Here is a 27,935-nt window from a genome sequence, read left to right as displayed (position 1 = left end):
ATCCAACTTCATACATTGAAGCATCAGAAACGCAATCAAACTTTCACGGGCTGTATTTAAAGGCAAAGGTCCAGCTGCTGTTTGTACATTTGGAGTTTATAACGGTGACAATGCAGACATAACTGTCAAAGGTGGAAAAAAGTTTATTCACTTGGAACTTTTTCTTTTCCGTGCGCCAACACGGGGAGCGAATGGATGCTTCAAGAAGTCTGCAGCTGACGGTGCTGCTGCTGGACCAGAATATAAAACAGCTGTTATAGCTCATGCCATGTTAGCACGTTTAGGACAGTACGTATCCAAACGCGCCTCAGCTGTAACACTGGAGCGGGCACTAGTTTGTCAGGAAAGCGGAGGGATATGCACTCCGCCTCCCCAGTCTACTTGTGTCCAGGGTCTGGAGGACATGGCACGGGGAGTCGGAGGGAAGAAGCGGTGGAAAACCAGAGAAATCCTTTAGGAAAGTAGGAAGTACCGCTCAAACGTTACGAGAAAACTCATGACCATGACTTGCGCGCATTGCTAGAAGGTACGTGACTAAACGAGTGTTGAATTGTGCCATTAGCGGACTAGAAGTGAACTCCAGTGCGCTACATCAGCAGGGTACGCGGGGCTCGCCACTTTCCCTCGGAGGGCTGGGCTAACGGCTAGCATAGCTTAGCTTCAGTTGTGAGAAGTTCAAAAAGTTTCTGGAATGGAGGAAGAGGAGGAAGGGTGAAGTAACTCCGGCTAACCACAAAGAGGTAGGACACGATGGCGCATGAGGTGTATGTTAGAGAGGAAACGCTGATTAAAAAACGCCAGACTCTTAAATTACATCGCGATAGTTGTTGTGACGCGTTTGGTTAAAAGTTTAAGCTAAACAAGTTGAGTTCTGTCCGCGTTAGCTAAGCTAGTTAGCAAATTCTCGAGGTTACTTCCATTAGCTGCTACATACCAGGGTTAGCTAACGTGTCAGAGATAAAGTGTTATATTGTGACTGTGCGTATCGTCGTGGTACAGTTAAATCAGAGCAGCACTAAAAGCTGTTTTTACTGCTGTTTGGGGATTTGTTTAGCGATAGAGGCGTCTTTCTGAATCCCTTTTCTCTCCTTCTCTGGGTGGGGGGTGCTTCGTTACTACTCACCGAGTCGCTCTTCCATATTGTCTGTTCTTGTGTACTTCATACTTGTCAAGCATTGCAGACACATTTCACACAGTAAGGCAAAGGATTATTCTTTAGTTGTCTTGAGTTGAGACATTATTAAAGTGAGTATGACGTGAGTGAAAAACTACTACTACAGGCCAATTTACCAGTGATTTCAGATGTTTTTGTGTTGTTTACCTCCTCCAGTTTGCTTCTGTTCCAGTTGGTATGGAGGGTTTCAGACATTTGCAAAGATCTTAAGCTGTATTTAAGTCTCAATTTGAGTTTATGCAATTGTTTCCAGATAGTCTTCTGGCATGTTATCCTAAGTTGGAAGTACCCCGTGCCATTGAACTGTAAAATATCTGAAAATTGTGCTTGTAGTTTCATCTGAACAATAGTGACATATAGATAACAAGGCTGTGATCGTACAGTGTGTCAATCTGACAGCATTTTTCAACATTCAAAATATGTAGGTCATACTCTTTGTTGTAAATGTATCATCCATATGCTCAGGAATTCAGCGGATGAACCACAGATGATTTCCTTAAGACGGATCACAAATCATCTCCAATCACGGTTGCAGTTAATTCAGGCAGTGATCAGTAGTCAGGAGCTTCAGTTCTCCCCCAGCCCCCTCTCAAAATGTGACTTTGTGAAATGTATGTTCGGTCAGGATTGATGTGATTTTCAGCCTTTGATGGTGAAAACACAAAGAGCTACTAGTGTGAACTGTTATCACTTTGTAGAGATGATCGGCTTTATTTGAACGGTTAGTCATTCAGATGGAAATCGGCAACTCCAGTTGTCCTTTCAGGCAAGTTAAATCTACAACACGTTCATCAAACAATAGTTTCTGCCTGTTTCAGGAAGCATGGACATGTCCTTCTGTTGAAATCTGTCACTCGTCATTGCTCACCCTTCACAATGAACCGATGAATCACTGCTGAATCAGTCTAAAAGAGGAATAGCTGCATCTCATCTCTGACTGATTGGGTTATGTGGAAACAGCTGCTGGAACATATTCTGCTGAATGTCTGAAAAAAACTCGCGCTGATGGTTTTTGTGTATGTCTACATGTCCTACTTGAGGAGGTTTCCCTCCGCTTTCATGTGAATGTAGAACAATGAGCAGTGGAAGTGGGTGCAGTGCTGTTGGACAGCTGTGTGCTGGAAGGGAGGGATCGGGGCAGAGATGGGATGAGGGAGGAAGCAGCTCTTTGTGGTCACATCCTTTTTGACTAAGGCCGTTTTCACAAGCCCCCAAACAGCTGCTGCGGGCTCCATGTGTTGAACTGGGGCTGCATGATATGGACAGAAGTGATATATATCACAGCATGGCTTGTTTCATAATTGGTATGTCAGGAGGTCTGTAGGAAACCGTACCTCTACACTAGTAGGTGGAAACATCAGTTTGTGGGTGCAGTCATTTGAGTCATCCTGATGCTACATACATTTTTAAAGTGATGATTCAGTATTACACTTTTTGTGACTCAAGGTTGTGTGATGCAGAAATGACAAATAGTTTTAACGCTAACTTATGTCATAGAAATAATGTCGAAGTGCTATGTGTAGAGCAGAGTTTCTTAAAGATTTCTTTATTTTTTACTATTTTTGACTTGTCAGGTTAGTAATTTTACTTTCCTGTCTGATGGCAGAGAAACTACTAGATATTGATTAATTTTATAACAGGTGGTGCTCACATCTCTGCTGGCATCCTCACTTTTTCTTCTTTGTTCTTCTTTTCTTTCACTGTGCACATGCTCAAACAAAGGAAGTAAACATGTGTCTTCAGCCCAAACCTTAAGCATCATTTAACCTGCTTTGAACATGGTTAAAATAAACTTGCTGAGCAAAGATACGGATTCTGGTCATTGTGGCATTATAAAGACAGCCATGTTAAACAATTATCTTCCAAGGATCTATATATCAAGTAAGAGAAAATAGTAGATGCTCTGGTAGACCAACTTGCCAGCATTACTTGTTGGTGGGGGCATTTATTAGCCTGCAAGAGCTTCCCTCCACTAATGTTTGTCTTTTCATATGCATGACTGTCTGCTAGTTCTACATACAACACCTATCAGATAATTGCATCATCCAAATTTCAGCATGACTGAGTCTCTTTGGGAAATGATGTGTCACATCAAAAAGAGGACAAAGGGCTTTTTGATCAACACATTGAGTGAGAATAGAGTTTGTCACATGCTGTGCTGAGATACAGACTTCATTCAAAAGTGGATTTTTAAAATACATTTTCCATGTGATTCTTTACAAATGTTAACAGTGTCTGCATGTTTATCTGTGTACATAATGCCAAACAGATGAGTGAGTAGCTGATCTTGACATGTATCTATTCTTTTTTCTGTTTTACAGACGGCTGGTTGGACAAGTCAATCCATTGAGGACCTGGGTGTCATCGTGTCAGTTCGACAGAGGTCCTGGTCTCAGCTCCTGCAGCCTGCGCCCCCTCCCTCCATCAGTGTTGGTGACCCAAGTCCGGACAGCTTGCTGCAGGGCCCTTCCTGAGCAGCAGCAGCTGCGTCCTGCTTGCTGACTCCCCTCCCTCCCCTGCTTCCTGTCCTTGGTCAGACAAGGCTAAAGCCTCCTCTCCTCTCCCCTACCCCACCCCTCATCTCTGCTGGCCTCCCATACTCACACACCCACTCACATTTACACACTCAAGTGGTTTCTCTTGTTGACCACACGTTCACACACTGTTTTTGGCTATTAACGCTACAGCAGGGGGCTTGTAGATCCTCATAGTCCCCCTGGAGTGACCAGCCGCCACCACAGAGGTCCTCCCCTTTTACCTACACTGCAGCCTCCAGCATGACCTCGATGTCCAGTCTCTTCTCCTTCACAAGCCCAGCGGTCAAGCGCCTGCTCGGCTGGAAGCAGGGAGACGAGGAGGAGAAATGGGCAGAAAAGGCAGTGGACGCGCTGGTGAAAAAGCTGAAGAAGAAGAAAGGTGCCATGGAGGACCTGGAGAAAGCTTTGAGCTGCCCTGGGCAGCCCAGCAAGTGTGTTACCATTCCAAGATCACTGGACGGCCGGCTACAGGTTTCCCACAGAAAAGGCCTGCCTCACGTCATCTACTGCAGAGTGTGGCGCTGGCCCGACCTCCAGTCCCATCACGAGCTCAAGCCCCTGGAGGTGTGCGAGTACCCGTTTGGCTCCAAACAGAAGGAGGTCTGCATCAACCCATATCACTACAAGCGAGTGGAAAGTCCTGGTAGGTTTCTTTTATTAATTATCATAGAAGGTTAATGTTTGACACATACTCTCGAATAACTGTCTAGACAAATTATATTTAAATTAACATCACCAGATGTTGCAAATTAGCTTTTTAACACTTAAAACTTGTTTTAAAAAGGTTTACAATTTTACTCTCTTAAATAAGAAAACAGTATCCGTGTTTGTTAAATTACTGAATAGCAACATGAGACCGATCAGAGCAGCGTGGAGCTGTGCACATCTCTTAGCTAGAGCTCTGGGTAAATCGTGGAGCTGGTAAACATATCCACAAAGGTCAGGAGGCTGTCATCACACGGGCCTGTTCCGCCCACCCCCTCCATTTCACAGAAAATCAATATCACTAGCTCTTTTGGAGTCTTATTAGATTATATGCTTCAGGCACTCCAGATGGGGTGTGGCATCAGAGAGTGCCTTACTAAATGCATAAACCACTCAGACTAAACTCACTGCACTTTCTCATCACTACCCCCTCTCTCTTTCTCTCCCTCTCTCCGTCTGTCAGTCACACACCACATCACATACACTCAGGGATGACCCTGAGGGGACAGCCTCTCTGACACTAGACTGGTTTGGGAAATCCAGCCTCTGTATAGATCAGTTGAAGGATGTGGATCACATGTCGGTCAGGAGAGACTGCACATCATATCATTTAAAGCAAAGTGAACTGAGTAGTTTGGAGGGACATCCTTGGAGCCCTGAAACTTGCAGTCAGTGAGGAGAGGAGAGTCAAGGCTGGAGAAATGCACGCTATCCATTTGTCCGAGTTAAAAATGAAAATAAATATGGATGACCTCTGTTATCTCTTTACCAAAGTCTTAAGTGGCTTTTGAGGAATGCAGGATTGTTGTTGAGTGGTGTTTTGTATTATGTGTTTACGTTTAACTGTCTCAAGTCTTAGGTTGAGATTGTGTATTTTTGTGTTTAACAAAACAAAGACCTGCTGCAGTTGAATGATATTGGCTGTATATAAAAATGCTTTAAAATGGGAGGAAGTAGAATTATTTATATCATACATTTTGGTAAAATAACACGTCTCTGCTGTCATAATAATGTCAAGAAAACCATCCTATTAAAAAGGCTACAAGAATTAGTACCTCATATAAACGTGTTGGCCCTACATTGATTTGTGTGTTTATGTTAGAGGCAAAAAACCAATTGCCCGAGCATTAGATCAACAGAATATTAATTGGCACGTAGTTTGATAATTGTTCGAGGATTTAAGCCCTTTATTAAGCAAATATACCAAACGGTATATGATTTCAGCTCCTCCATTTTGTCAGTTTTATCATTTTAAATTGAATGTATTTGTTTTTTGTAGCTTTACTTAAGAGAAACAAGACATTTGAAGACATTGCCGTGGGGCTGAGAAAATAGTGAAGAGGTTTTACACTATATTCTAACATTTTGCAGGTCATATGATGAATGAAGACAATATTTGGTAGTTAGAGACCTAGTGTTACACATCTTGTGTTTACACCAGGGCTACTTTCCTAAGAGCATGCCCTTCAAAGGCTTCCCTTTCCACCACTGGCTGCATTTCCCCGTTAATGATGGAAAGGATACATAATTTACAAGGAAAAGCATTTAAGCACAATGAAAGCCCTACTTCAAACAGGTTTTCTGGTGAAAGACGTGTGTCATGGACATAGACATGGCTCCTAACTTATAATGATCAGAAAATACCTTTATTCTCATGACTTCTCCCATACCTTCTTCTTCCACCATCCAGTGCTCCCTCCTGTCCTGGTACCACGGCACAGCGAGTTCAACCCACAGCACAGCTTGCTGGTACAGTTCCGCAATCTCACCCACAACGAGCCACACATGCCCCTGAACGCCACCTTTCCAGAGTCCTTCCAGCAGCCACACAGTGGGGGCGGCAGCAGCAGCGGTGGAGGAGGAGGTGGAGGCGGCTCTTTCCCCATCTCGCCCAACTCTCCGTATCCTCCTTCTCCTGCCAGCAGTGGTACTTATCCAAACTCTCCTGCCAGCTCGGGGCCCTCCAGTCCATTCCAGCTCCCAGGTACGCCAAATATACTCGTGTACCTGACCCTGGGCAAGATGCCAAACTATTGTGTTTTTGTGAATTGTTGCTGTCATGTAGCCAACAACAAGCTTACTGTTAATAAACACGAGTCTCTAGTGATTTTTGTTTTTTAAGTTGTGTAAAGGAAGGAAAAATGTGTTCATAGTGTAGTTGTTTACAATTAAGTGACAGCAGACATTTACCAAAGATCCAGGAACATTTGTTTTGCACACCAAGGACATTTGGAGTGCAATACCTTGCAATGACTCAGTGTATACTTTACTAAAATATCATACAATTTCTTTTTAATACTTAACACATAGTTACAATCCATGCATGATATATTTCATCACTAGGCAATGGAAAACATGTCCTTATTAACAGAACTCTAACCGGGACAATTTATTATATTCGTCCAAATCAAGCTACAGCCCTAAATGAGGACAAAGGAAATGCCAGCTAAGCAGTGTCCACCAGAGCCAGGGCTGCTGGCTGCTGTCAAGCCACTAACTCAGTGGAGCAGGCAGCCTTTCTGTCTCATTGTTACTGACTAGAGACTGAACAGATACATCCAACATGAACAAATATCACTTCACTGAAACATTTCTTTCTGTCCTGTTTAACAGTCTTGGTGTATTAGAGAAATAACTGTGTTTTTTTGGATTATACTTGTGCTTGAGTGAGTGTGGACTTTGCTGCTGCTATGTGTGTGTCTGGTGACTAGCGCTCTATTCTGCTCCGGTCCAGATCTGCTGACACATCCGGTGGCTGCAGGCAGTCAGGCAGAAAACGTTTTTAATGGCAATTTAGGATTTTAGGATTTGAGCTTATTTGTGCTGAAAAGCCCCTGTTGTCATTGTCTCCACTCACGAGCATCATTATTGTGGAAATGTCCTCACTGTAATCCAAGTGGAGGTTTTCTGCATTGTTTTTTCCTGTGTGCCTCAATAAGGGCTTGCAGAGCTCATGTTGCATCTCTGTCGGGAATGGGTTAGTATGTGGCTTAGCAAGTGAGGGATATGTGAAATCTGACACCATTTCCGGGGTACAGATCCTGTGATGATTGTTGGAGTCCAGGGAGACACGTGTGTGAGTTCGACTATTTGCCAGCAGCAACAACTGGTCTCATCCTCACTAACTGCTCTCTTAATGTCTCAGCTGACACCCCACCCCCAGCCTACATGCCTCCTGATGAGCAGCTGGGCCAGGAGAGCCAGTCCATGGAAACAAGCAGCAGCCTGGTGCAGCCGAACATGGCCAGAGGAGGTGAGGAGTGCACACGATTACACTGACAATAGAGTTATGTCCAGAAAATACAGAGTACCCCGCAGTGAAAGCAAGGAAGCCCTGTTTGAAGGCTTAATGTAAATCCAAGAAGCTGCACATTAGTTTACAGTATGGTCATTGAGGCACGATGGAAAATGTTCTCCATCTGAGCACATTTTGTTCGTGCAGCTCAATGGCATGCACTATTGACGATGCAAATCTGCAAAAGTAAAACCAGGATAGTTTTTTTCTTTATACTGCTTTATTTGGGGTTTCTTGAGCTCCACATCAGCGGCTTTTACACTACACCACTGCAGTGCATTCAAACGAATGAGGAACACATGTTTTAATGCTACATGTACCATCATGTGAATTAACATACTACATTAACATATTAACATATGGAAAATTTAATGTCTAAATGTTTGTAATGACAGGACTTCCTCATCACATTTTTGCCCCAATTCCAAGGCTGTTGATGTTAAACATTTGCAGAGCCTGATCCAGTACTTATTGTTAGAGCTTGACCAATACTCCTAATTTTTGTATGATGTTTGGTACGTACGTACGTACCGGGTTTTGACTTGTGCACTTGTGTTTAAAAGCAATACAAATAAAGTTATTATTTTATTTATTATTATTACTATATATCAGCCAATATACACATATATTTAACCTGGCTACATTATTCCATCATTGCTTTGAACAGTTTCTATGATATTTTATATTTTTGTACACTAATATATTTACACAAAGACACATTTATATACAGCAACAGGCGCACAGTCTTGCACTGCCTATATGCACTCTAAAAAGATATTGCTTTGTAAGATGAATCCTAAATCAATATCCTATAGCTTCTAGAAGATTTTTGTGTGTCGGAAGATGTCATCAGCTCAGTTAATGAATGGCCTTTTTTTCCCAACTTGTTGTGCAATGTTCCAGATGTGCAACCAGTCGAGTACGAGGAACCGAGCCACTGGTGCTCTATTGTCTACTATGAACTCAACAATCGTGTAGGTGAGGCGTACCATGCCTCATCGACAAGCGTGCTGGTGGATGGCTTCACCGACCCTTCAAACAACAAGAACCGCTTCTGCCTCGGACTGCTGTCCAACGTCAACCGCAACTCGACAATCGAAAACACCCGCAGACACATCGGCAAAGGTACGACCAACAGGCACACACAGCAGAAAAGGAGGTCTATGAGGTGTACGTTTTGTTCAGCTGTCCTGACCATCAGCTGTTTGTCTCTGTTCATCAGGAGTGCACCTGTACTATGTGGGAGGAGAGGTGTACGCAGAGTGCCTCAGTGACACCAGCATCTTTGTCCAGAGCCGTAACTGTAATTACCATCACGGCTTCCACCCCACCACTGTCTGCAAGATCCCCAGTGGATGTAGCCTCAAGATTTTCAACAACCAGGAGTTTGCTCAGCTTCTGGCCCAGTCTGTCAACCACGGCTTTGAGGCTGTTTACGAGCTTACTAAGATGTGTACCATTAGGATGAGCTTCGTCAAGGTAAGGCCCTCATGAACTAAATAGAAAACGGGAGCACATAGAGCGGGCACAGCTCTACATCTCTCATTTTCGTCATTGTTTCATTTGTTCTGTCTTCTCACAGGGCTGGGGAGCGGAGTATCACCGACAGGACGTCACCAGCACCCCCTGCTGGATTGAGGTGCATCTGCACGGACCCCTCCAGTGGCTGGACAAGGTGCTAACACAAATGGGTTCACCTCTCAACCCAATCTCCTCTGTGTCCTAATGATGGACCTGTGGGAGCTACGGGGAGATCCTTTCTACTTTTTACTTTTCTTGTCTCCCCTCAGTGATTTATAATTTAAGGTGGTCTTAATGGCTGAACTGTTTACACTTAACTTTGGGAAGGGACATTGAACTCTGGCTGGAAGTTCAACAGCAGCAGCAGCAGCCGGAATCAGTTGTTGAAACAGAGTAACGTTACAAGCAAATACCTGGAGAAAGAGAGGAACGAGGAATGCTCGAGTAGCAGTAACGACATGGACACAATACTGCTTGACAATGCTGCAACACCTGCAAGAATCGAGGGCTCCATTGTCCGGCTCAAATCTGTCAAATGTTAATTTTTGCATCAAGTTTTATTGTTTTCTCAAATGTTTTTATTTCTCTGTATGTGTAGTTTTTAATGAAGCAGTAGTTTCACTACACTCTGCCTTATGTCCGACAGACAAATTGGAATTTTACTGAACACTTTTCTTACATTGTTGTCTCAATGTCAGATATTTACAATAAGATATAGACACGATTATGTTTACCATTAGGCTCAGATATAACAAATGCTTTCTTTTTATAGTCTCTACTGCTAGAAATGAACACTGAGCTACTGCCTTTAAGAGAAGGTTATGTATGCCAACCTGATAGTTTTTGATATGGGAGATCAATCACTGAACAAGTTTTAACATGCCATAAGCTAACAACATTGTGAATGTTGCATCTGTTGCAATAGAAGTAGTCATTTATGATATAATCAGACAATGGACATCATCATTATTGATTCTTGTTTGTACTCTCGAGTTCAAGTAAGAGTGACTGTATTTTCCATACTCACTGTATTAACAATATTGTGCACTCATGGATTTTGTGGAGGCATATTAAATTTTGGCGTGGGTACCAAGGCATTATGTTGATAGATAATTGACTTCATTAGCTCAATGAAATAAACAGGTTATTTGGTAACAATGATTGTTTATGTTGTTTGTTCTTTTAAGATTTGGTAATACTTCTGTGCTGAATCAGGACAGATCAACAGCAACCCAACAATAGCAGGCATGCGTATAGATGTAAACAGATTAATTGTGTTTATGAAACACTGATGATAGATTTCTGGCGCATCGCCACCCACCATGTTTTCCATTGAATATTGGTCTATATATGATTATACTTGTTTGAATAGCAAACTCATAAAAGCTCCACAGCAAAGACGGACAACAGTGAATTCTCATTACTGAAATGTTGAGTACATGAAGCCTACAGCTTATTTCTGTTTGCTGTAAAGCTTTCAGAGGTTCAATAAATCTGCCGTGGCTCATAAGTGTTGTTTATGATATGCAAATAAATGTTTAATTAAAAACACTTAATGGTTGCAATGGAAAACTCAATCATAAAAGCCAGAACGGGCACATTACTGCTTACCATGACTGAGTTTTAATGTAACAGCTCTTGATCCTACTGCACAGTATTACACATTCTGTTATAAACTCATTTGTCTTTAATTATTAAATATTAAATAGGTCAAATGATTATATTCTGATACCAGTATAAAATACAGATGAGTAAAAAATTAAAGGAAAAAACTAACAAACTGTCTTAGTATGGTATTGGGCCACCATGTGCTGGCAGGACAGCCTCAATTTGCTTTGGCATTGATTGTACAAGTCTCTAAACTCTACCCCTGGGGTGAACAGCGTTCTTCCAAAAGATGTCTCCTCTTTTGGTGTTCTGATGATGGTTGTGGGGATTGCTGTCTTAACAGGTCAGTCCTAAATCTCTCACGTGTTTAACTGGATTGAGATCTGAGACCCTTCTTATGGATGGGGGGCTCATCATCCTGGAAGAGACCACTCCCATCAAATGTTTTCTGTCTATTTAATGATTAACAGTTCCTGTGCTAGAATTTAAACTAAAATAGAGTCCAACAGATGTAGTTTTAGTTTTGATATTGTCCTTTATCTTACTATCAGCTTTGGGTTGATAACTAATTTGTGCCCGTGCTTATTTTTTTTATTTAAAAGAGGTTGCATGTTGTTTGCAGCTGTCTTGATGTTTGAAACTCTCACACTGTTTTCAATATTCACAAGTATTCAAGTAATTTGAATATGTTCTTTATTTTCTAATCCTAATCCAAATATAATCCACCAGGTGTGAGATTATTCACTCAGTTCAGCAGCGCAGCAGCATCAGAGGCAGAAACACAGTTTACGGCATTAGAATCAGCGAGACAACTTCCTATTGGTCCACGTCGGTATTTACCGTACATCTCCTAAAAGATGGGTCACCATACATTTACAAATACAGAGTAACACATCATATTTACAAATACAACTCGTTTCAGTAGCTGTCAAACCCAAATGTCAAATCTTTCTTAAAAATTTAAGACGAAATAGCTTTCTAACTGCTTTCACGGTGAGTAACTGACAGAAAACAGGTAACATTCAGTGATGTTTGAAATAGCTCTTGCGTGAAATTACCACAGCAGCCGGATGTGAGGTGGCTCCCAAGGAGCAAGCCAAAGATAAACACGTAGCCAGACGAGCAGGGGCGACTATACTAATGTAATAGAGAGGCTACCGTGAAACCATCGAAATGGAGTAGCTGCTAAGAATATAGAGGTTTGAGCAGGCAAGGAGACCCCCGTCTAATTAACCAAGGAGCAAGTCTTCCGCAGGAAACGAGTCGGTGAGTCCCGCAGAGTACTGACAGCTGTAACGTTACCAGCTAGCTAGCTAACGTTAGCTAACACTTGCTAACTAACCTAATTAAAAAGACCTGGCTGTGACAGTTAGGTAGTCCCTGGAGTCAAGTGACGTTACCAACACAAATAAATATATATTCAGCTTTTTGAGAAGGGTGCGCTTAGCTTGCTACCTAAGTTTCTCTCAGTCTTGCAAAGCAGTTAGCCATATCTCTGAGACTTAATTTTTACTACATTAGCTTTGATGTTAGCGAGCCAAGTTAGCTAAAAGAGCTGCCTCCTCTGTAGGAAGATACACGCTAATAAACTAGCTTAATGTGTTGCTACCAATGTGAGAAGTGGTAACTAGGATGGAGTAATGCAGTAGCTGAAAAAGTGGGAGTGTACTCAATGCTAACCAAGAGCATACATTAGCATATATGCAGGTGAAAATAAAAGCAAGGAGTAGTTTCATATTCACCCAATATTCAAGCTGTGACTTGATGTAATTTAATGCTGTATTAGTTGTAGCCTTACATGCATCAGTAGTTTTAAAGGTGGTAACAGAATATTGTACAAAGTAGTATTTTCTATTGAAGTCCTATTCCTGAATGTTCATTAAAATGCACATTTTGAAGGGTTATTTGTTGTAAGGATTGAGACTTGGGATCCAGTGTCAGACTAAACCTGTTCACCTGACAGTTCAGCATAGTGTCACTATAACCTCACATTACTCAGACAGCAGTAAAGGCTGTCTGTTTGAGAAGTGTGGGTAATGTCAAACCCTGGAGAAAATTCTTACACCGTTTGTCTGAAAGACAGGGCAATAGTTAACATGGTGATAGCCACAAACATGCTACCTCAATCAGGAACAAACATAACGCCTTCATTGCTTCCAATGCAGTTAATCATTTCAGTTTTGAAAGTACTACTTTCTACTTTGAGATTTCCACGGAAAGCAGCACCATGAATGGTAACTGTATCCATTAAGATGTCATTGGATTCTAAACAGATGATAATCCCGAAATGTACGTTTCACTTAAAGTGTCAGCACGATGACCGCAGACAGACAGTCCTCTTTAAAGTTTCAAAGTTCCATAACCCCCTCCCAGATATCATAATTATATATTATTGATTATTATAGCTTAAAGCTATAAAGCTTCCTTTATTTATCTATGACCACATATTTGCAGAGCAGATATCTCATTATGGATGACCGACAGGCGGACCACGTGTTTTATTATGTCTGTAGATGATTACAATCCTGAAGCTTTTTTGCTGTACATGTCTGTAAGAGTAAAAATAGCATAGCACAGAGATAACTGACGGAAAAAAGCTTCCTCTCCAGCAAAGTGCTGCCGTTTATTTGCATGTCGCTCCGCTACATCAGTCAGCTTTCACATTCAACAACCTTCTTCTTTTCTCCCTTCACCCGTTTCCCCTCCACAGTATCTGTAGCTGAGTCCAAAATGGTACGAGCAGCCTTGGTGACTGCCACCAGTCTAGCACTGACTGGGGCTGTGGTGGCACATGCTTATCTCCTCAAACATCAGTTCTACCCGACTGTGGTCTACCTCACCAAGAGCAGCCCCAGCATGGCGGTAAGAGCAGTGCTAAAGTCAAGTCCAAGCTTGCGTTGATATTTCTTCAAAAGCAGAATCAGTGACAATATGAGAAATCAGCTTTTGGTTTCTGTTTTGTTTCTTGTCTCAGGTGTTGTACATTCAGGCCTTTGTGTTGGTGTTCTTGCTGGGAAAGTTCATGAGGAAGGTCTTTTTTGGACAGCTAAGAGCTGCAGAAATGGAGGTAAAGTTCTGTTTAAATATTTATGACTCCCTTGACTCATCATAATACACATTTAGTTTAATACTAATACATTGTCTCAGCTGTAAATGACAAATTCATCTGATCAGTCTCTTGGTTTATGTGCAATTACTTGTCTTTCCTCTCCCTCCAGCATCTCATTGAGCGATCCTGGTACGCGGTGACCGAGACATGCCTGGCATTCACTGTGTTCAGGGATGACTTCTCCCCCCGCTTTGTAGCCCTCTTCACCCTCCTACTTTTCCTTAAGTGCTTCCACTGGCTGGCTGAGGACCGGGTGGACTTTGTGAGTGTTTGTCAGTGTCATTAGCTGAATACCAAGCAACCTGGAACTTGTTACAGGTCTCTGTGCTCCTGTTATGGTGTTAGCAATATCTATAAAGTAGTAATTCAGAATCACAATTGATGATTCAATGATTTAATAGACATATATGGCTGTGCATGTTTTAGGTAACATGTAAATAATGTTTGTTTCTGTGTTTTTTAAAAATCTTTTTCTGTCAGATGGAGCGGAGTCCAAACATATCATGGCTTTTTCACATGAGAGTATTGTGTAAGTACACGTTATCATCAGTCACGTCAGAAATCATTCTTGTTGCCTGCCTGTGTTGGCTTTTATATTAGTTTTTTCTTCTCTCTTTATCTACTTTGTTCTGTTGGCGTCAAGTCTGAATGAAACTGCATGCAAATCACTGCTGAGGCCAGGTGCTCCAAAGTTTAATTAAGCCCCACAACAGAACACCAGAATGGTTCACATTAACAGACCATGATATAATTTTCTAAACACAACAAAATCTTCTCCTTCAGTCATCGTGTCAGACTTAAATAGTAAGATTAGATTGGAGAGTCATTGAGCATCTTTAAATACTGAATGTACTCATTTGTTTTGTCTGAGAATTAAGTTATTTGTCCTCTATATTTCTGTGGAGCTTCTTCATGTAGCTACTGCAACCCCCTCACAGAAGTCTCGTTCTGTATATCCTGCAGCTCTCATGGGACTTCTGGGTGTCCTGGACTTCCTGTTTGTCAACCATGCCTGTCACAGCATCATTACCCGAGGAGCTTCAGTCCAGCTTGTTTTTGGATTTGAGGTTTGTCATACTGAATTTTAGCTCTGTGTTCTGTTTTTTTTTTTTTTTTTTTTTTCCTTTTTTGTACCGATAGTCATTTTAGCTCTGTTGGTATATTTAAGGTTTATAAATGTTGTCAGGACTCTTCGGCATGTGTCATTTTAATGTACTACTTCATTATAAATTGACTAAGCAAGACAACTGCGTGAATGGCTGAGCAAAGTTTCCTAGACTTGAGGACATTGTTCTGTCTGATTTACATGGCACCGTTCTCCTCGCAACATCACATCATTCCACGTAGCCTTTTTGTGTTTCAAACTTTTACTCCTGCTCAGGTTTTGATGGATGCCACAGATGAATGTCACAGAAAGAATTCTGCATACAGTATCTGTGATTCAGTGTCACTTTGCAAGTTAATGGAGATCAGGAAATGGAGAGGATGATAACTTGTAAATGTCTGTCTCTCCTCTCTGTGCCCCTCAGTATGCCATCCTGCTGACCATGGTACTGACGACCTTCATTAAATACCTTCTGCACACCATTGACCTGCAGAGTGAGAATCCCTGGGACAACAAGGCCGTCTATATGCTCTACACCGAGCTCTTCACAGGTGCTGTATTCAGCCAGAGTTCAAAATTTCATGCTGGAGTATTTTTTTCCTCTAGATGATGTCTGTGTCCTTCAAGATGCCGTGGCATCAATACTCAAGTACTATTTTTTCTTCCAGGTTTCATCAAAGTGCTCCTGTACATCGCCTTCATGACCATCATGATAAAGGTCCACACCTTCCCCCTGTTCGCCATTCGGCCCATGTATCTGGCTATGAGGTGAGCATACTCAAAGAATTTCTCAGCTATTTAGGCTCTTATCTCAGTCAAAGTAAACCAAACCACCACTATTGTATTACAGTTTTATTAGTTTAGCCAAAACCAATATTTCTTTGACATTTTAGTCAAACTTTCTGCCTTCTTAGTCGGCTCCATAAAAATGCTTCATTAATCTACTTCAGTTTCTTTGTGATGAGCCTTAATGTGTCTTTTCATGTTCATGATATTCTTACCAGCTGTTTTATGGCAATATTCTTTCCCCTTTGATGAAGCAATGCATTTTTTTTCTCAGTTTCATTGTAACAAAAAAATGGGCCCAACTATCACCTTCCACCCAAGCACTGTTGTTGTCATGATTTACTTTAACTTAGTTTCTGTAAAATAGTTGATGTAAGTCACTCTGAGTCCTGACTGTGCTCGTTGTGTGCTGCTGGTGTCGTCCTGCGCAGCTCAAGAAATGGAACTGCTGCATTGAAGAGAAAAAAAGGCCTCTATAATATTCTAACATTTTCTCCTGTTTTTATCAACAGATAAAGACAGATTTTGGCGATTTTTTTAAATAATTTTTTTTAACCACATTTTAATCTCAATTTATTTCATCAACACTATTGCATGTTGATGTAGTCACATTTGGTTTGATAATAACGTTGGTGCTGTCTCGTCTCAGTCATGGAAATAAAGGTCATTAACATATTTTGAAATTGATATCAATTATAGAACAAACACTATATTTAAGGCACGTTTTGAGTTTGGTATTGTTCTCCTTTGTCTTTCAGGCAATTCAAGAAAGCTGTAACAGACGCTATCATGTCTCGGAGAGCCATCCGCAACATGAATACACTGTGAGTAATGTTTCCTAATTGCACCGTATTGTATTGTATGGTATTAGTACCTTACTGTAATACTGTAATGTATTAGTATATCATTATATATTTTGTAGAATGTATTTCATATTCATTTACATTTCATTCTGTTAGACAAAACTTGTTCAAGTGGGGTTATTCTCATTTAATGACATGGACTATGGCCCATATGCAGATTGTCCATTTTCACTTCAATGCTAATGTTTTTTCTGTTGTAGGACAGTATTCAGTCTTTAGCTGGGGATATTTGCAAGCAGACAACACGTGTAGACCCACAGTACAAGCCTGAATAAAACTTCACCTAATAAGTTCTGAGGCTAGTGCTAATTTCTCCCCTCATTTTTGCCTGTCTTCAGATATCCTGATGCCACTCCTGAAGACCTGCAGGCTTCTGACAACGTCTGCATCATCTGTCGAGAGGAAATGGTCACCGGAGCCAAGAAACTGCCTTGTAATCACATTTTCCACTCCAGGTACGTAAACAGTGTGACTCAGCAGAAAAGATTCTTGACTGCAAACAAAGAAAAAAGGGAAGATGTCAGATGTGGTCCACCTCTACAGTACCTGAAGTTACGCTCAGTATGAACAGTATGTTAACAGGTTTGTATGTGTTTGTCCTTCTAGTGCTACAAATAATGTTGTGTCGCCTTCCTCTCCTCCCCACAGCTGCCTGCGCTCCTGGTTCCAGAGACAGCAGACCTGTCCTACCTGTCGCATGGACGTCCTCCGGGCATCTAACAACAATCAGACTCCAGCCCCAGCACAGGCCCCGCCCCCTGCTCCAGCAGCCCCCGCCAACGCCCCCGCAGCCCCACCTGCCAATGGTGACAGAAGCAGTACACATGAATACAACTCCTGTCTTTCTACCTCTAACATCACTACATGAAGCCTACCTACGTCCAAATTATTTGCAGTCCAGAACAGATGTTATTAACGTAGAAAAAACTTTTCCATTCATGAACTTATGTATAGAACTTACGTGACTATAATATCTTCAGATGGCACAAGTTTTTGTTTTTAGAAAAGTGAGACAATCCTGGTGTAAAAATGGTGGCTGTAAGTTTAGAGAAACTTGTCCAGATACCTTAATTTGATAAAATCATTATATTGTACTTTATGAAATGGACTCAGGTCATGTTCACTTCCCAGAGCATATTAATGAAGTTTCCTCTGGTAAGCACATATTTGGACTGGGTTGCTAAGGAACTATTTGCTCTGTTTCCTCTCCAGTGGCTCCAGGCATGTTACCTGGCTTTCCTCCGGGCATCTTCCCCTTCTGGGGTCCCTTCCCTGCAGTGCCCCCTCCTCCTGCCGCTGCAGCAGCTGCAGCTCCTGGTGCCACTGATGCTCCACAGGGCAGCACAGAGGCTACACAAGCAGCTGGTAAGGATAACTCATGCTCTCCTGCAGCAAATTACCCCCAGAAAACAGGAAAGCAAACCAAAGTGTGTGAAACGATGTTACATATAGTTTCAGTGCACCTGCATTGTTGTTTAATCTATTTTTTTTTACTCTGGGATAGCTTGACATCTACCCAAAATGTTGTTTGTTTCATCAGGTTCCAGCCAGCCCACCTCGTCGTCTGCAGACACTGCTGCTGCTGCCGCAGCTGCCGCTGCTGCTGCTCCAGGATCAGCTCTCCCAGGCTTCCCCTTCTCCTTCCCCCCTCCTCCCTTCCCCACTGCACCTTGGCTGCCCATGCCACCACCTCCTCCCTTCAGTAAGCACAAACACTCTGTACTGTCACAGAGAACAAAGTGAATACATTCAAGCGATGACTACTGTTGCAGAAAATGAGTAAAAAGACGGAAGGTTAATTAACCTCTTCCACCCCGCTGCTTCTGACAAGATGGCTGCTTGTCTCTCTTGTATAAGAATATTAATTATAGATGTGTAATTTTAGATGTATGTGGCTGAGTCATGTTGGGGATAAAACTGTCTTACTCGTCCTATCACCCCTTGTTTAAGAAATTGCTGAGCGTTACCAAAGCAACAAATTATCAGTCCACACTGTGTCCAAGTCACTGGAATTTCCCACCACATTTACAACACTTCTTTTGTCAAAGAACATAATTTCTCTTCACAGTTGTCAAGAGTATCAATCAGACAAGCATGAATGAACTTTAACGCTTGAGGTTAGATCATCTGATATGATTTGTAATGCTGAACCTCAGTAGAAACAGTCACATTACTGTTTCCTGTATATGGGAGCGTGGACGCCTCAAAATGTATTTATTTGACTTGGCAAGCAGTTCTTCGAGCTCATGTTTGTGATATTATAAGTTGAAGTTAGTTTCTCCTGGATCTGTTTGTGTTAATGTGTGTCTCCTCTTCTCTCCTCCAGTGTCATCGATGCCTCCTCCTCCTCCGTCTCTGTCCCGGCTGTCGGAGGAGGAGCTGAGGGAGCTGGAGGCAGAGGGCCGACGGGGCCTCGAGGCCCGGCTCCAGTGTCTCCAGAACATCCACACCCTGCTGGACGCTGCCATGCTCAACATCCACCACTACCTCAGCACCGTCGCCACACTCACGTAACTGAGCTTCCTCTATTTAAAGTCGCATATTCTCTTTTGAAAAATTAAGCTTGAATTATTAAAGGTGCAGTTTGTTAGAATTTTAGTTCAAAACATTAAAAAATGAACTGAAATGATCAACAGAACACAAAGAAATACAAATTTAGATGTTATGTCGTTTGCGTCCGTGTTTTGTATTGAAGAGATGCCTACTGAAGTTAGCATGCTAACCAGCTGGCAGTGGTTCTGAAAACTTTCTCCCAGCGGTCCAAAGCTCCAGTGCTAGTGGTGTAAACACCAATATTCCCCTGGTAGTCTGGCTAGCTGCACAGCTAACTGTAGCTACAGTTAGCAGCAGATACTAGTTACTCTGGTGATATGCTGCCCCTGTTTGTTTGGAGTATGAAGTCAAGGTGACTAATTCTTATGATAGCACCTCTAAGATGGGTATTCAACTTTTTAATTTAATTAATATCCATAAATATTTTAATTAATGATTTCTTGAGTTGACAATAAATTATTTAAATCTTGGGGTTCACCTCTAGTTTTCAGTTGAATGCTTCATTGTCTTTCTGCTGCTGTCTTCTCCACAGTCCTCCTCGGCCTGAGGCCAGAACTGCAGAAGCCAGCGGGACGAACAACTCTGCTTCATCTCCTGTAGCTAGCAGTAGCATGGACAGTCCCAGCCAGGAGAACGACTCTCCCAGCTGTGAGTAAACCTACAGTTCACATCATCTACAAAGACGATTAAAAAAACGAAAACATGTACTCCAATTCAGAGTTATTTTCTGTTTCCAGCTGAGCAGGTGGACGGAGCTACAGTCTCCTCTCAGCCGGCTGACTCTACTTCTGCTGCCTCGGACACGGAGAGACAAGAAACGATGGACGAAGGAGTGGTGGTGGGAGAGGAGGATGGAGAGCCCAACGCTGCTGAGCTGAGACGCCGCCGCCTTCGTAAGCTAGAGACGGCAACATCATCATCATCTTCACCCCCTCCAGACAACTGACCTACACGCTCTGATTCAGACATGTTGCTCTGGACCAACGGGAACTCTGAGCTGATCGATCGTTGCTTTGGTTCCTCATTGCCTCTCTTCCTCGTGGCTCTTGCCTTCCACAGGCTCAGGTTTCTAACTGTGTCGAGTTGGACTCAGGCTACCAGGAGACGCAACAATCTTTACTGCTTATCTGGACAGTTTCTGTGTCAGAAAGCAATAGCACGACTCCTTTTTTGTTTGTTTTCACCACCCTTTCCCTCCCCCAGAATGACTACTGCAATAAGAGCACTGCAGGTGTTAGTAAGTTTAATCAGATGGAAGAGGAATGCTGATTTTGGTCAGTGTGAGAGAGACTGTGTTTGGATTTGTGTCTGGTAGTTTTACTGTCGGTGAGGTCTTTGCCTGCACTTTGATTTTTGTTTAATTCAGCTTTCTTCAGTATAAACGTGGTCTCATTCACCACGTCAACATGTTACACAGCACCTGGATCAGTGTCGGTTCCGGTGAATTCAAATCTAGGGAAAATGATCAACTCCTCCAGCTTTGGCTTTCTTTAACATTGTTAAATTGTTCTTCTGTTGCCACTGCGGACGTTGTAACTTACTGATTTATTTGAATGTGTACATACTGTATAAAGAGTTTTAATAGGATGATCTGTACATAATGCAGAATAAACTGTTCAGCTGAAACAGCAGCAGCGCAACCCCTCTATTGGTCTGTATGTTCACAAACTGAAGCCATAGAGATGGGTCTAGGGGTTGAGACCCCCCAAAGGATCCCGTCATGATTTGACTGAGTGGTCACAAGATGATTAAATGAAAACCTGAATCTCTGCTACAAAATTAGGCTGATTTTTTTTTTTGTTCTTTTCCCTTTTATTTCCTAGTGAAATATTGGATTCATTTCAACGTTATTTAACATTTTTAGCACATTAGACCTCCATAAAAATCATTTAAATATGTTTCAGATTGAGCCTCTAGTTTTCACTAATTTCACATCTTAAACTGAACAGTTGTTGTTAAGTAATGCAGTAATGCTTTATCTTACAGATCTGTAGTTTCCAAGGAAGTTTCTGAGCTAGAAGCACGTGTTTGGGCACTAATTATAGGAAAGTAGGAATTTCCTTGAAAGGAGAGTTCTCTTTAAAGGATAAGTTCACCCAAACATGAAAATTGACTCACTATCTACTCATCCTCATGCCGATGGAAAGCTTTGTTAGGTTTAGTTTTCTAGTCCACAAACTACTGTGAAGCTCCAGAAATGTTTGTGGACCACAAAACTTCACCCAACTTTCCATCAGCATGAGAGTTAGTAGATAATGACTAAAGTTTCGGTTTGGGTGAATTTGATCTGTAATTTCCCAATTTCCAAGTTTTGTTGAACAGAAGCACGTGTTTTGCTACCAACTTTAGGAAAGTAGGAATTTCCTTGGAAGGAAAGCTCTCTTTAAAGTGTATTTCCATTAACCATTCATTCATTATTGGAAACTTTAATTGTGTTTTTCTCAAAAATTGAGTCATTTCTCAAAAATATTTTTATTTTCAGCTGACCTGTGTATACCAATCAACTGATTTTCCGTTAATTAGCACCAAATAACATTGTTCTTTCAAGGAAACTTCATCGGAAATTATTAGGAAATCACATCTATCAAATAGAGCATTATCAGTAATGTGGATGAAATATTAACTTAAACCGGAAATAAAAATAGTTTATACATGAATGTGAACATTTAAAAGTCTCAAACATTCTGGCCTTGGAAAACAGTTGGCACTAATAAAATATACATGGTTTGCAATAAATGAGCTAAAAACATGTAAAAAATGTAGGTGTAGACAGCATTTTTTTTAATCCATGTACGTTTTCTGCTTAGCAACAGACTGGACGAGCTCATTTTGGTGCCTTTATTGGTTTGTTCACAAAGTCAATATTAGTCATGCTGCAAGGTCAAAGCTACAGTTGAGTGAGTTGCAATGAGGAAGCCTCATACCACTAAAGACATAAAGGAGAATGATGTGATCTTTGATAGCTACAATTAAAGGTAAACCAGAGTTATAAAATAATTTAAACTTACGTCAAAATACAATTCAAAGTTAGAGAATAAAAATCAACTTTCAAAATTTTAAATCTTGAAAAATCTTAACGTAAGATGTACAAACCAAAAGAATTGACAAGCTGACAAGCTGGAGCTAAAGGAAACATACAAAACAACACCAAAAGGAACATGTCAGTAATGTAATATCTGCGGTTATGTGGAATTATTGATTGAAGGTGTCAAAAGATATCCTTTCACTTGAAACAGTGCAGAGAAGAGTTGCCTTCTTCACAAAACAGCAAATCAGTATCGTCAGTGGTTATTCCAGTGGTTACCACATGCTGCGAGCTTACATGCTTAAATTGCATTACATGTAGGAAGGAACAAAGGAATGCTAACGAAGCTAAATGTGCAATTTTTAGGACTGGTAAGAGCTAGTTTACCTTGTTTTATCAACAATGGGACAATGGCTTATTAAAACAAGCTTATGATTTGTGACTAAATCTCAGCTTCATAAGGAGATCGCTGAGCAGTTTGGTCATTCATGTCTGTCAGGGCTTTTCACACCAAGTTTGTTCCCTTTGACCTAAAAAAAGATTTAAATATATTCTCTGTTCAAAAACTACAAGGTGCATATTCACTGTTTGCTGGTGATTTCCTGAGGTCTTGAGTGCAAAAACTGCTGGCAGAGGGCGAGGTGCTACCGACTGGTAGCTGCGCAGGGTGACCCTGATTGTGGTGAGGAGTCAGGGTCAGTTCTGGGGGGTGGAGTAGAACGAGTGGTGCTGGTGGTTCTGGTCTGGAGGGTTGCTGGCAAACAGCAGAGGAGCGGTCTCTGATCCGTACCAGCTGAAACAGAGCAGGAAGAGCAGCAGGTGACAGCTGTGCCTACACTTCTGCATTTGAGGATTCTTCTTGAGGATTTATGTTTCAACAATAAGTGACCACATTATAACGTGAAGCGCTTACATTTTTACATAATATATTTTTAGAATAAATGTTATAACGTTATTACGTGATAACTCTGTGAATATAACTTCTTATACAGTGAAAACATCCATAAACATTTTACGCTATGATACTGATCCACTCTTCTTTTCTTGGTATGGCAGTAAAACACTTCGGTGGTGTAGCAAAACACAATTTTATCAGCGTGGGAATTGAAATTTAGACAAATTTACTTGAAAGGTGCAATATTTAAGATTTTTTGACAAACTCTGGTCGGCCAAAAACAGTGTTTTAGCTCTAAGAAACTGGGATGGCCATTTTCACAATTTTTGGACATGTCATCAACCAAACAATAAATGCAGACCTATATCAAATACAGGGAAGCAGTAAATTATCACACAACAAGCTGGAACTAGGGAAAGTTTGCATTTTTTTTTACTGTTCATTTCAGCTGTACCTGTGAGTCTAACATGGTTTTAATGACAGTACCTTGCGTGTGGATGTAAACTGCGTGCCCACGGAACAGGTGCATCATCATCACTGCCTTGAGGGTCGTCAAAGAAATATGGACGAGGTAGGACCCTGTTGTTGACGGCCATGCTGCTGGTCTGTGAGAATCAGCAACAAAAAAAAAAAAAAACACATGACCTCCACTGCTATGGCAATAATAAATCCTGAGTCATCGTGTTTCATTTCTTTATTCCGCCGACATGTGGTCCAATGTGTCACAGATGTATCAACTACCTCTTGAGTCGGTCGGCGAACTCTGAAGATGAGGATGAGTAAACTGGTCGGGAGCAGCTCCCATATGAGGAGGATGGCACCGAAGGCCAGGTAGCCTCTGTCGCCCAGTTCACTACGCAAGTCAGCCTACAAACACACACACACACAGTCATCTAGTGTACTGACATTTTTAATGGCCAGGGCTATAAACTGTATCATAATGAATAGTGACAACCATTACTGTCAACTAGAACCGGGCTGGACAATGTGTTACCCTGGCTAAGAGTGCTTCTACTCCAACATCAGATCATTACCTGGTCAGAGACGTTGTACCAGTCAAAGTTGAATGACTCCACCTGACGGCTCTGAGACAGAACGAGGACTGTCAGGTTGTAGCAGGCTCGACTGGCAAACAACAAGATCACTGCCGCTCCCAGAGCTGCTGTACGGCACACGGTGGTCCCCTGGTCAGGTTAAAAAACACTGTTAGCTTCAGAATTAGAGCAGGGTAAGAAGTGGCTTATGTTTATGTACTACACTTCAATAAAGAGGTGCATTATTAAAGGTGCTGGGGGAGTGATGGTGTTGTTTGATATCGGGTTATCACCTCTTGAGGTGTAAAGTGGCTTGGGCCTAGCTAGTTAGCATGCTAACTTTAGTAGATATCTCTGCAACACAATACTAAGATGTCTTTGAGATATGATCAAAACTGTTATTTCTTCACACTCTGTTCAGAATTTTTCAGTGTTTAAAAAAGATCTTAAATTATTCAACATAGAAAGCAGAAACCAAGATTATCTGCCTTTTTTCAGAAATGCTGGGTCCTACAATTCCCATAATGCAACTCAATATTAATTAGACCCATTAGTCCTTCGTCTTTCAAACTCTACAGTAACAGTTAAGAATAGACCCCATTAACGTTTGGTGAGAATCCGCAAGGGACGTATTTTTCTCACTTTCATTACATTACAGATCTGGTGATCTTAAATTATGGTTAAGCAGTTATGGCTGGTTTAAGATTTAGAGTAATACAGGGCTATCGAGTTTGATATTGGATTAGGCTTGATAGAATTAAAAGGGAACTGCTCAGCCTTGGCAGAGGTATGCACTCTACTGAGTGGCATTCTAGTACTCTTCGTGAAATTGGGGCTGCATCATTTCACTTTCGAGACTGATGCTTAGCGCACCTTGCTGATCAGGTAGGGGCTGGTGGAGCGCGAGTGTCTGGTCAGGAGCAGCAGCGAGGCAGCCAGTAACACCGCATCCAGGATGAAGAGCAAGTCGTTGACTAGAACTCGAACCAGGACAAGATTCCAGGTGTGCTTCTCCGACCCACCGCCAGCACCTCTGTCCCCGAGAGCCGCACACACCACGTTGACGCAGAGGAACATGACGCTCAACGCACCATACATACAACGTGCCAGCAGCCTGAGGAAGACAATGGAAGCCAGAGCGATGAATAGATCAGTATTCATATGGTGTTTCAGAGGCTTAATCAAGATAATAAGCTTGATGCAAAATGGTCTGCACTGTAGAGTGAAACTTACAGTCTTCTGTTCACGTCTGAGCTATAAAGCTCTCTCACTTTAAATAGCACCTGTGGTACAAAAGAGCAACAGAGAAGCAACAGCGTAAACAGACCAAATAGACACTACCAATGAAACCGAAAGCAAAAAAAGTGTTTATTCAGCACATTGTTTATGGTCTCTCTAAAGCTGTTAGTCACTCCACAAGGTTTAATTTTAATAGCTGTTTGGCACACAGCTATAATAAGATGATTATGTAAAGACCATTAATACTCTTCAAGGAAATTTGATTTTCCTCCTGTTTATTTATGCCATGAAGTCTTTTTATCTCTATGGTTACATCATACTAAGCAGTTTTAACAATCATTGTATCAATCAATGAATCAGCATTTCCCCCCACATTACAGTTGGTGTATCCTAGCTTCAAGAGAATAAACCCAGTCTTACCTGAGTGAAATACAGGTTAATAAGGCTGAGAGTGAAGAACTGCAGACAGACAGGGAAGCAGTAGAGCAGCCAGTAGACCGCCACAGGTAGGTGGTTGGCCTCCACAGCGTTACGGAAGTAAAAGGAGAACAGGGTGGTGCGGAGGGCGGCCCAGAGCAGGCAGAGGAACAGAAAAACACTCTGGTAGCTCCATCTTTTGTGTCTGTAGAGGTAGAGAAGCCAGAGCTGGGCGTACACCACCAGGAACAGTCCTCCGTAAAGAACGGTGTAGAGGATTGTGAAACCGAGCTCGACCGAGGGGGCGACGGCTGGGTGCAGGGGGACCGGGGGAGGATAAGTGGAGGAGTTGGGAGGTGGGGAAGCCGTGACTGGAGCTTCCATTACAGTAGTGACAGGTCTAACTAACTGTCCATCATCACAAAGCCAAACCTTCTCTCAGACTGAAGGGTGTACATGGGAGACCTGGAGACAGATAGAAAATGGTAAGAGGCCTGTAGGTCATGAATAAAATAATGAGGAAGGGAGGGGCAATATGGAAGAAAGATTTATATCTTGATAACACTTTAGTGCACAAAGTTGTTTTTGTTTTTATCCTTTTTTAATGTGAGATTCATGTATGGTCATCTACGTGCTAACAATGACTCGGTTGATTTTGTCATGTCATGATATACATGGGTATTTTAATGTCACAATACTGAGTTTTCTTCCTTTGATACAATACCTCGAAAAATATTGTTATTCAACTGGGTTTCTTATACCACGGGGCAAAATTGATACAACATTAAAGGCATAGAATTTGAGACAAATACAACAAGTCTATAAAATGGCAATGGTATACAACTTTTCTTTTCTTGGCTTGTAGCAGACAACAGCAGAAAGACTGTAGTAATTTTATTTTTCCCTCTTTAGGCCTTAAAAATAGTACGTGCAGAAAATGATCGTTTCAAATACTCAAAATCGATGTGTATTGTCATATTGATATTTTTGAAAAGACTACATTGGTATTGTGACAGAAAATATAAAGCTGATATCCATATTGCCAACGTCTATTACACAAAGAAATCATTTTGTCACATTCCTGTATATGATAGTATGGGTTTAGATCTGACATATGAAGCTGTGTAGCTGATCTCCTTCACAGTGGACTGGATGTTGAACACATTCACTTTCATTTTCAAATGCATTCTGTAGTATTTTAGACCACATTGAAGGAGAAGCCTGACTTTACAATGTGTTAATGTGTCACAACAATCTCATGTCACGCTGAAATGATATATGCTACACATACTGTGCCAACCTTTACACTGATTTAAACAGATCAGACAGTGATCGTGTTATGTACCACTAAGACAGAGAGGCACAAACATTCTCTGTCATCTCTCGACAAAAAACATAACAATTTCGGGCTCGAGTGCTGTAATATTTGTTGTACACGTTTTCTTGACCTTTGGGTATTTTACAGTGGCCTTTGAAACTCATTAACCAGCAGGCTGCGAGTCTTCACCCTGCTCTTTGGCACATAAACAAGCAGCCGGTGGTGCGTTCAGGCTGCTCAGCAGCGGCTAAGCTAACTGAAACTAATGTTGTTAACTGAAGTGAATGTCAGCGACTTCCTGCTGTCGCTCGGTGATGCTTCGCCGGCCCCTAACGTTATTAAACGTATAAGCTGTCAGTAATATGTCACAATAACAACAACAGACCTTGTTTTAGGCAGACATCCAGCTCCGGTGTACGCAGCAGAGGACGGTAATCCTTCTGCTTCCGTGTTGTGTGCTCTGCGTCACGTCTGGTGGGCGGGGCCACTAGTTTGATTCCAACCGCCAATCAGCGCGTGCAGGAAATCGCGGTTTCTTCAAGTTGTTGTTTACGTGTCTCGAGACGAACGGTTTTTAAATTCACACTTAAAACTCTGTAAACGCGCGACTCGCTTTTAGGTCTCTGGGAAAGGTGTTTGAATGACTGTAGCTGCCGTTCAGTGTACGGTTTGTTTACAGCAGCTCGGCTTTGTCCGTGTTCTCACAGTAAACTCTCCTCAGTCACAGACGCGCCCGCTCCTCACGCTCCGG

The 27,935-nt window shown here is 41.8% G+C and overlaps 3 protein-coding genes across 4 annotated transcripts; 2 read left to right on the top strand and 1 right to left on the bottom strand.

The window, feature by feature from the left end:
• The first annotated feature begins 359 nt into the window (after positions 1-359).
• smad5 (SMAD family member 5) lies at positions 360-10,390 on the top strand. Of its 2 annotated transcripts, none has more exons than XM_073486829.1 (7): positions 360-740; positions 3,496-4,354; positions 6,107-6,400; positions 7,562-7,669; positions 8,615-8,836; positions 8,934-9,190; positions 9,294-10,390. In XM_073486829.1, the coding sequence occupies exons 2-7, from the start codon at positions 3,952-3,954 to the stop codon at positions 9,435-9,437; spliced, it is 1,428 nt and encodes a 475-aa protein (XP_073342930.1). In that variant the 5' UTR covers positions 360-740; positions 3,496-3,951; the 3' UTR covers positions 9,438-10,390. The 2 variants fall into 2 exon arrangements, with proteins under 2 accessions (XP_073342930.1, XP_073342929.1); XM_073486828.1 differs by having other exon boundaries at positions 375-526.
• Positions 10,391-11,939: 1,549 nt separating this feature from the next.
• On the top strand, positions 11,940-20,896 carry syvn1 (synovial apoptosis inhibitor 1, synoviolin). Its single transcript, XM_073486304.1, has 16 exons — positions 11,940-12,106; positions 13,551-13,702; positions 13,815-13,907; positions 14,059-14,211; positions 14,430-14,478; positions 14,913-15,016; positions 15,479-15,605; positions 15,723-15,822; positions 16,599-16,664; positions 17,042-17,158; positions 17,352-17,509; positions 17,916-18,068; positions 18,244-18,405; positions 19,030-19,213; positions 19,789-19,904; positions 19,994-20,896. The coding sequence occupies exons 2-16, from the start codon at positions 13,571-13,573 to the stop codon at positions 20,200-20,202; spliced, it is 1,923 nt and encodes a 640-aa protein (XP_073342405.1). The 5' UTR covers positions 11,940-12,106; positions 13,551-13,570; the 3' UTR covers positions 20,203-20,896.
• Positions 20,897-22,080: 1,184 nt separating this feature from the next.
• On the bottom strand, positions 22,081-27,753 carry gpr137 (G protein-coupled receptor 137). Its single transcript, XM_073486305.1, has 8 exons — positions 27,570-27,753; positions 25,870-26,331; positions 25,444-25,493; positions 25,084-25,324; positions 24,211-24,360; positions 23,918-24,043; positions 23,663-23,781; positions 22,081-23,074 (listed from the first exon to the last, which is right to left on the bottom strand). The coding sequence occupies exons 2-8, from the start codon at positions 26,248-26,250 to the stop codon at positions 22,978-22,980; spliced, it is 1,164 nt and encodes a 387-aa protein (XP_073342406.1). The 5' UTR covers positions 26,251-26,331; positions 27,570-27,753; the 3' UTR covers positions 22,081-22,977.
• Positions 27,754-27,935: the final 182 nt, after the last annotated feature.

Source organism: Pagrus major, chromosome 18, assembly GCF_040436345.1.
Source record: "Pagrus major chromosome 18, Pma_NU_1.0".
NCBI classification, from domain to species: Eukaryota; Metazoa; Chordata; class Actinopteri; order Spariformes; family Sparidae; genus Pagrus; species Pagrus major.
This window is presented reverse-complemented; position numbering and strand designations above follow the sequence as displayed.

Bases quoted from the DNA above. Each gene is read 5' to 3' on its own strand.
- gpr137 (XM_073486305.1), bottom strand. From the start codon at position 26,250: ATGGAAGCTCCAGTCACGGCTTCCCCACCTCCCAACTCCTCCACTTAT. The intron at 25,494-25,869 runs GTAAGACTGGGT...TTTGTACCACAG, and splicing joins TTAACCTGTATTTCACTCAG to GTGCTATTTAAAGTGAGAGA. The intron at 25,325-25,443 runs GTAAGTTTCACT...TGTCTTCCTCAG, and splicing joins TCAGACGTGAACAGAAGACT to GCTGCTGGCACGTTGTATGT.
- smad5 (XM_073486829.1), top strand. From the start codon at position 3,952: ATGACCTCGATGTCCAGTCTCTTCTCCTTCACAAGCCCAGCGGTCAAG. The intron at 6,401-7,561 runs GTACGCCAAATA...TTAATGTCTCAG, and splicing joins CAGTCCATTCCAGCTCCCAG to CTGACACCCCACCCCCAGCC. The intron at 9,191-9,293 runs GTAAGGCCCTCA...GTCTTCTCACAG, and splicing joins TTAGGATGAGCTTCGTCAAG to GGCTGGGGAGCGGAGTATCA.
- syvn1 (XM_073486304.1), top strand. From the start codon at position 13,571: ATGGTACGAGCAGCCTTGGTGACTGCCACCAGTCTAGCACTGACTGGG. The intron at 16,665-17,041 runs GTGAGTAATGTT...GCCTGTCTTCAG, and splicing joins ATCCGCAACATGAATACACT to ATATCCTGATGCCACTCCTG. The intron at 18,406-19,029 runs GTAAGCACAAAC...TCTCTCCTCCAG, and splicing joins GCCACCACCTCCTCCCTTCA to TGTCATCGATGCCTCCTCCT.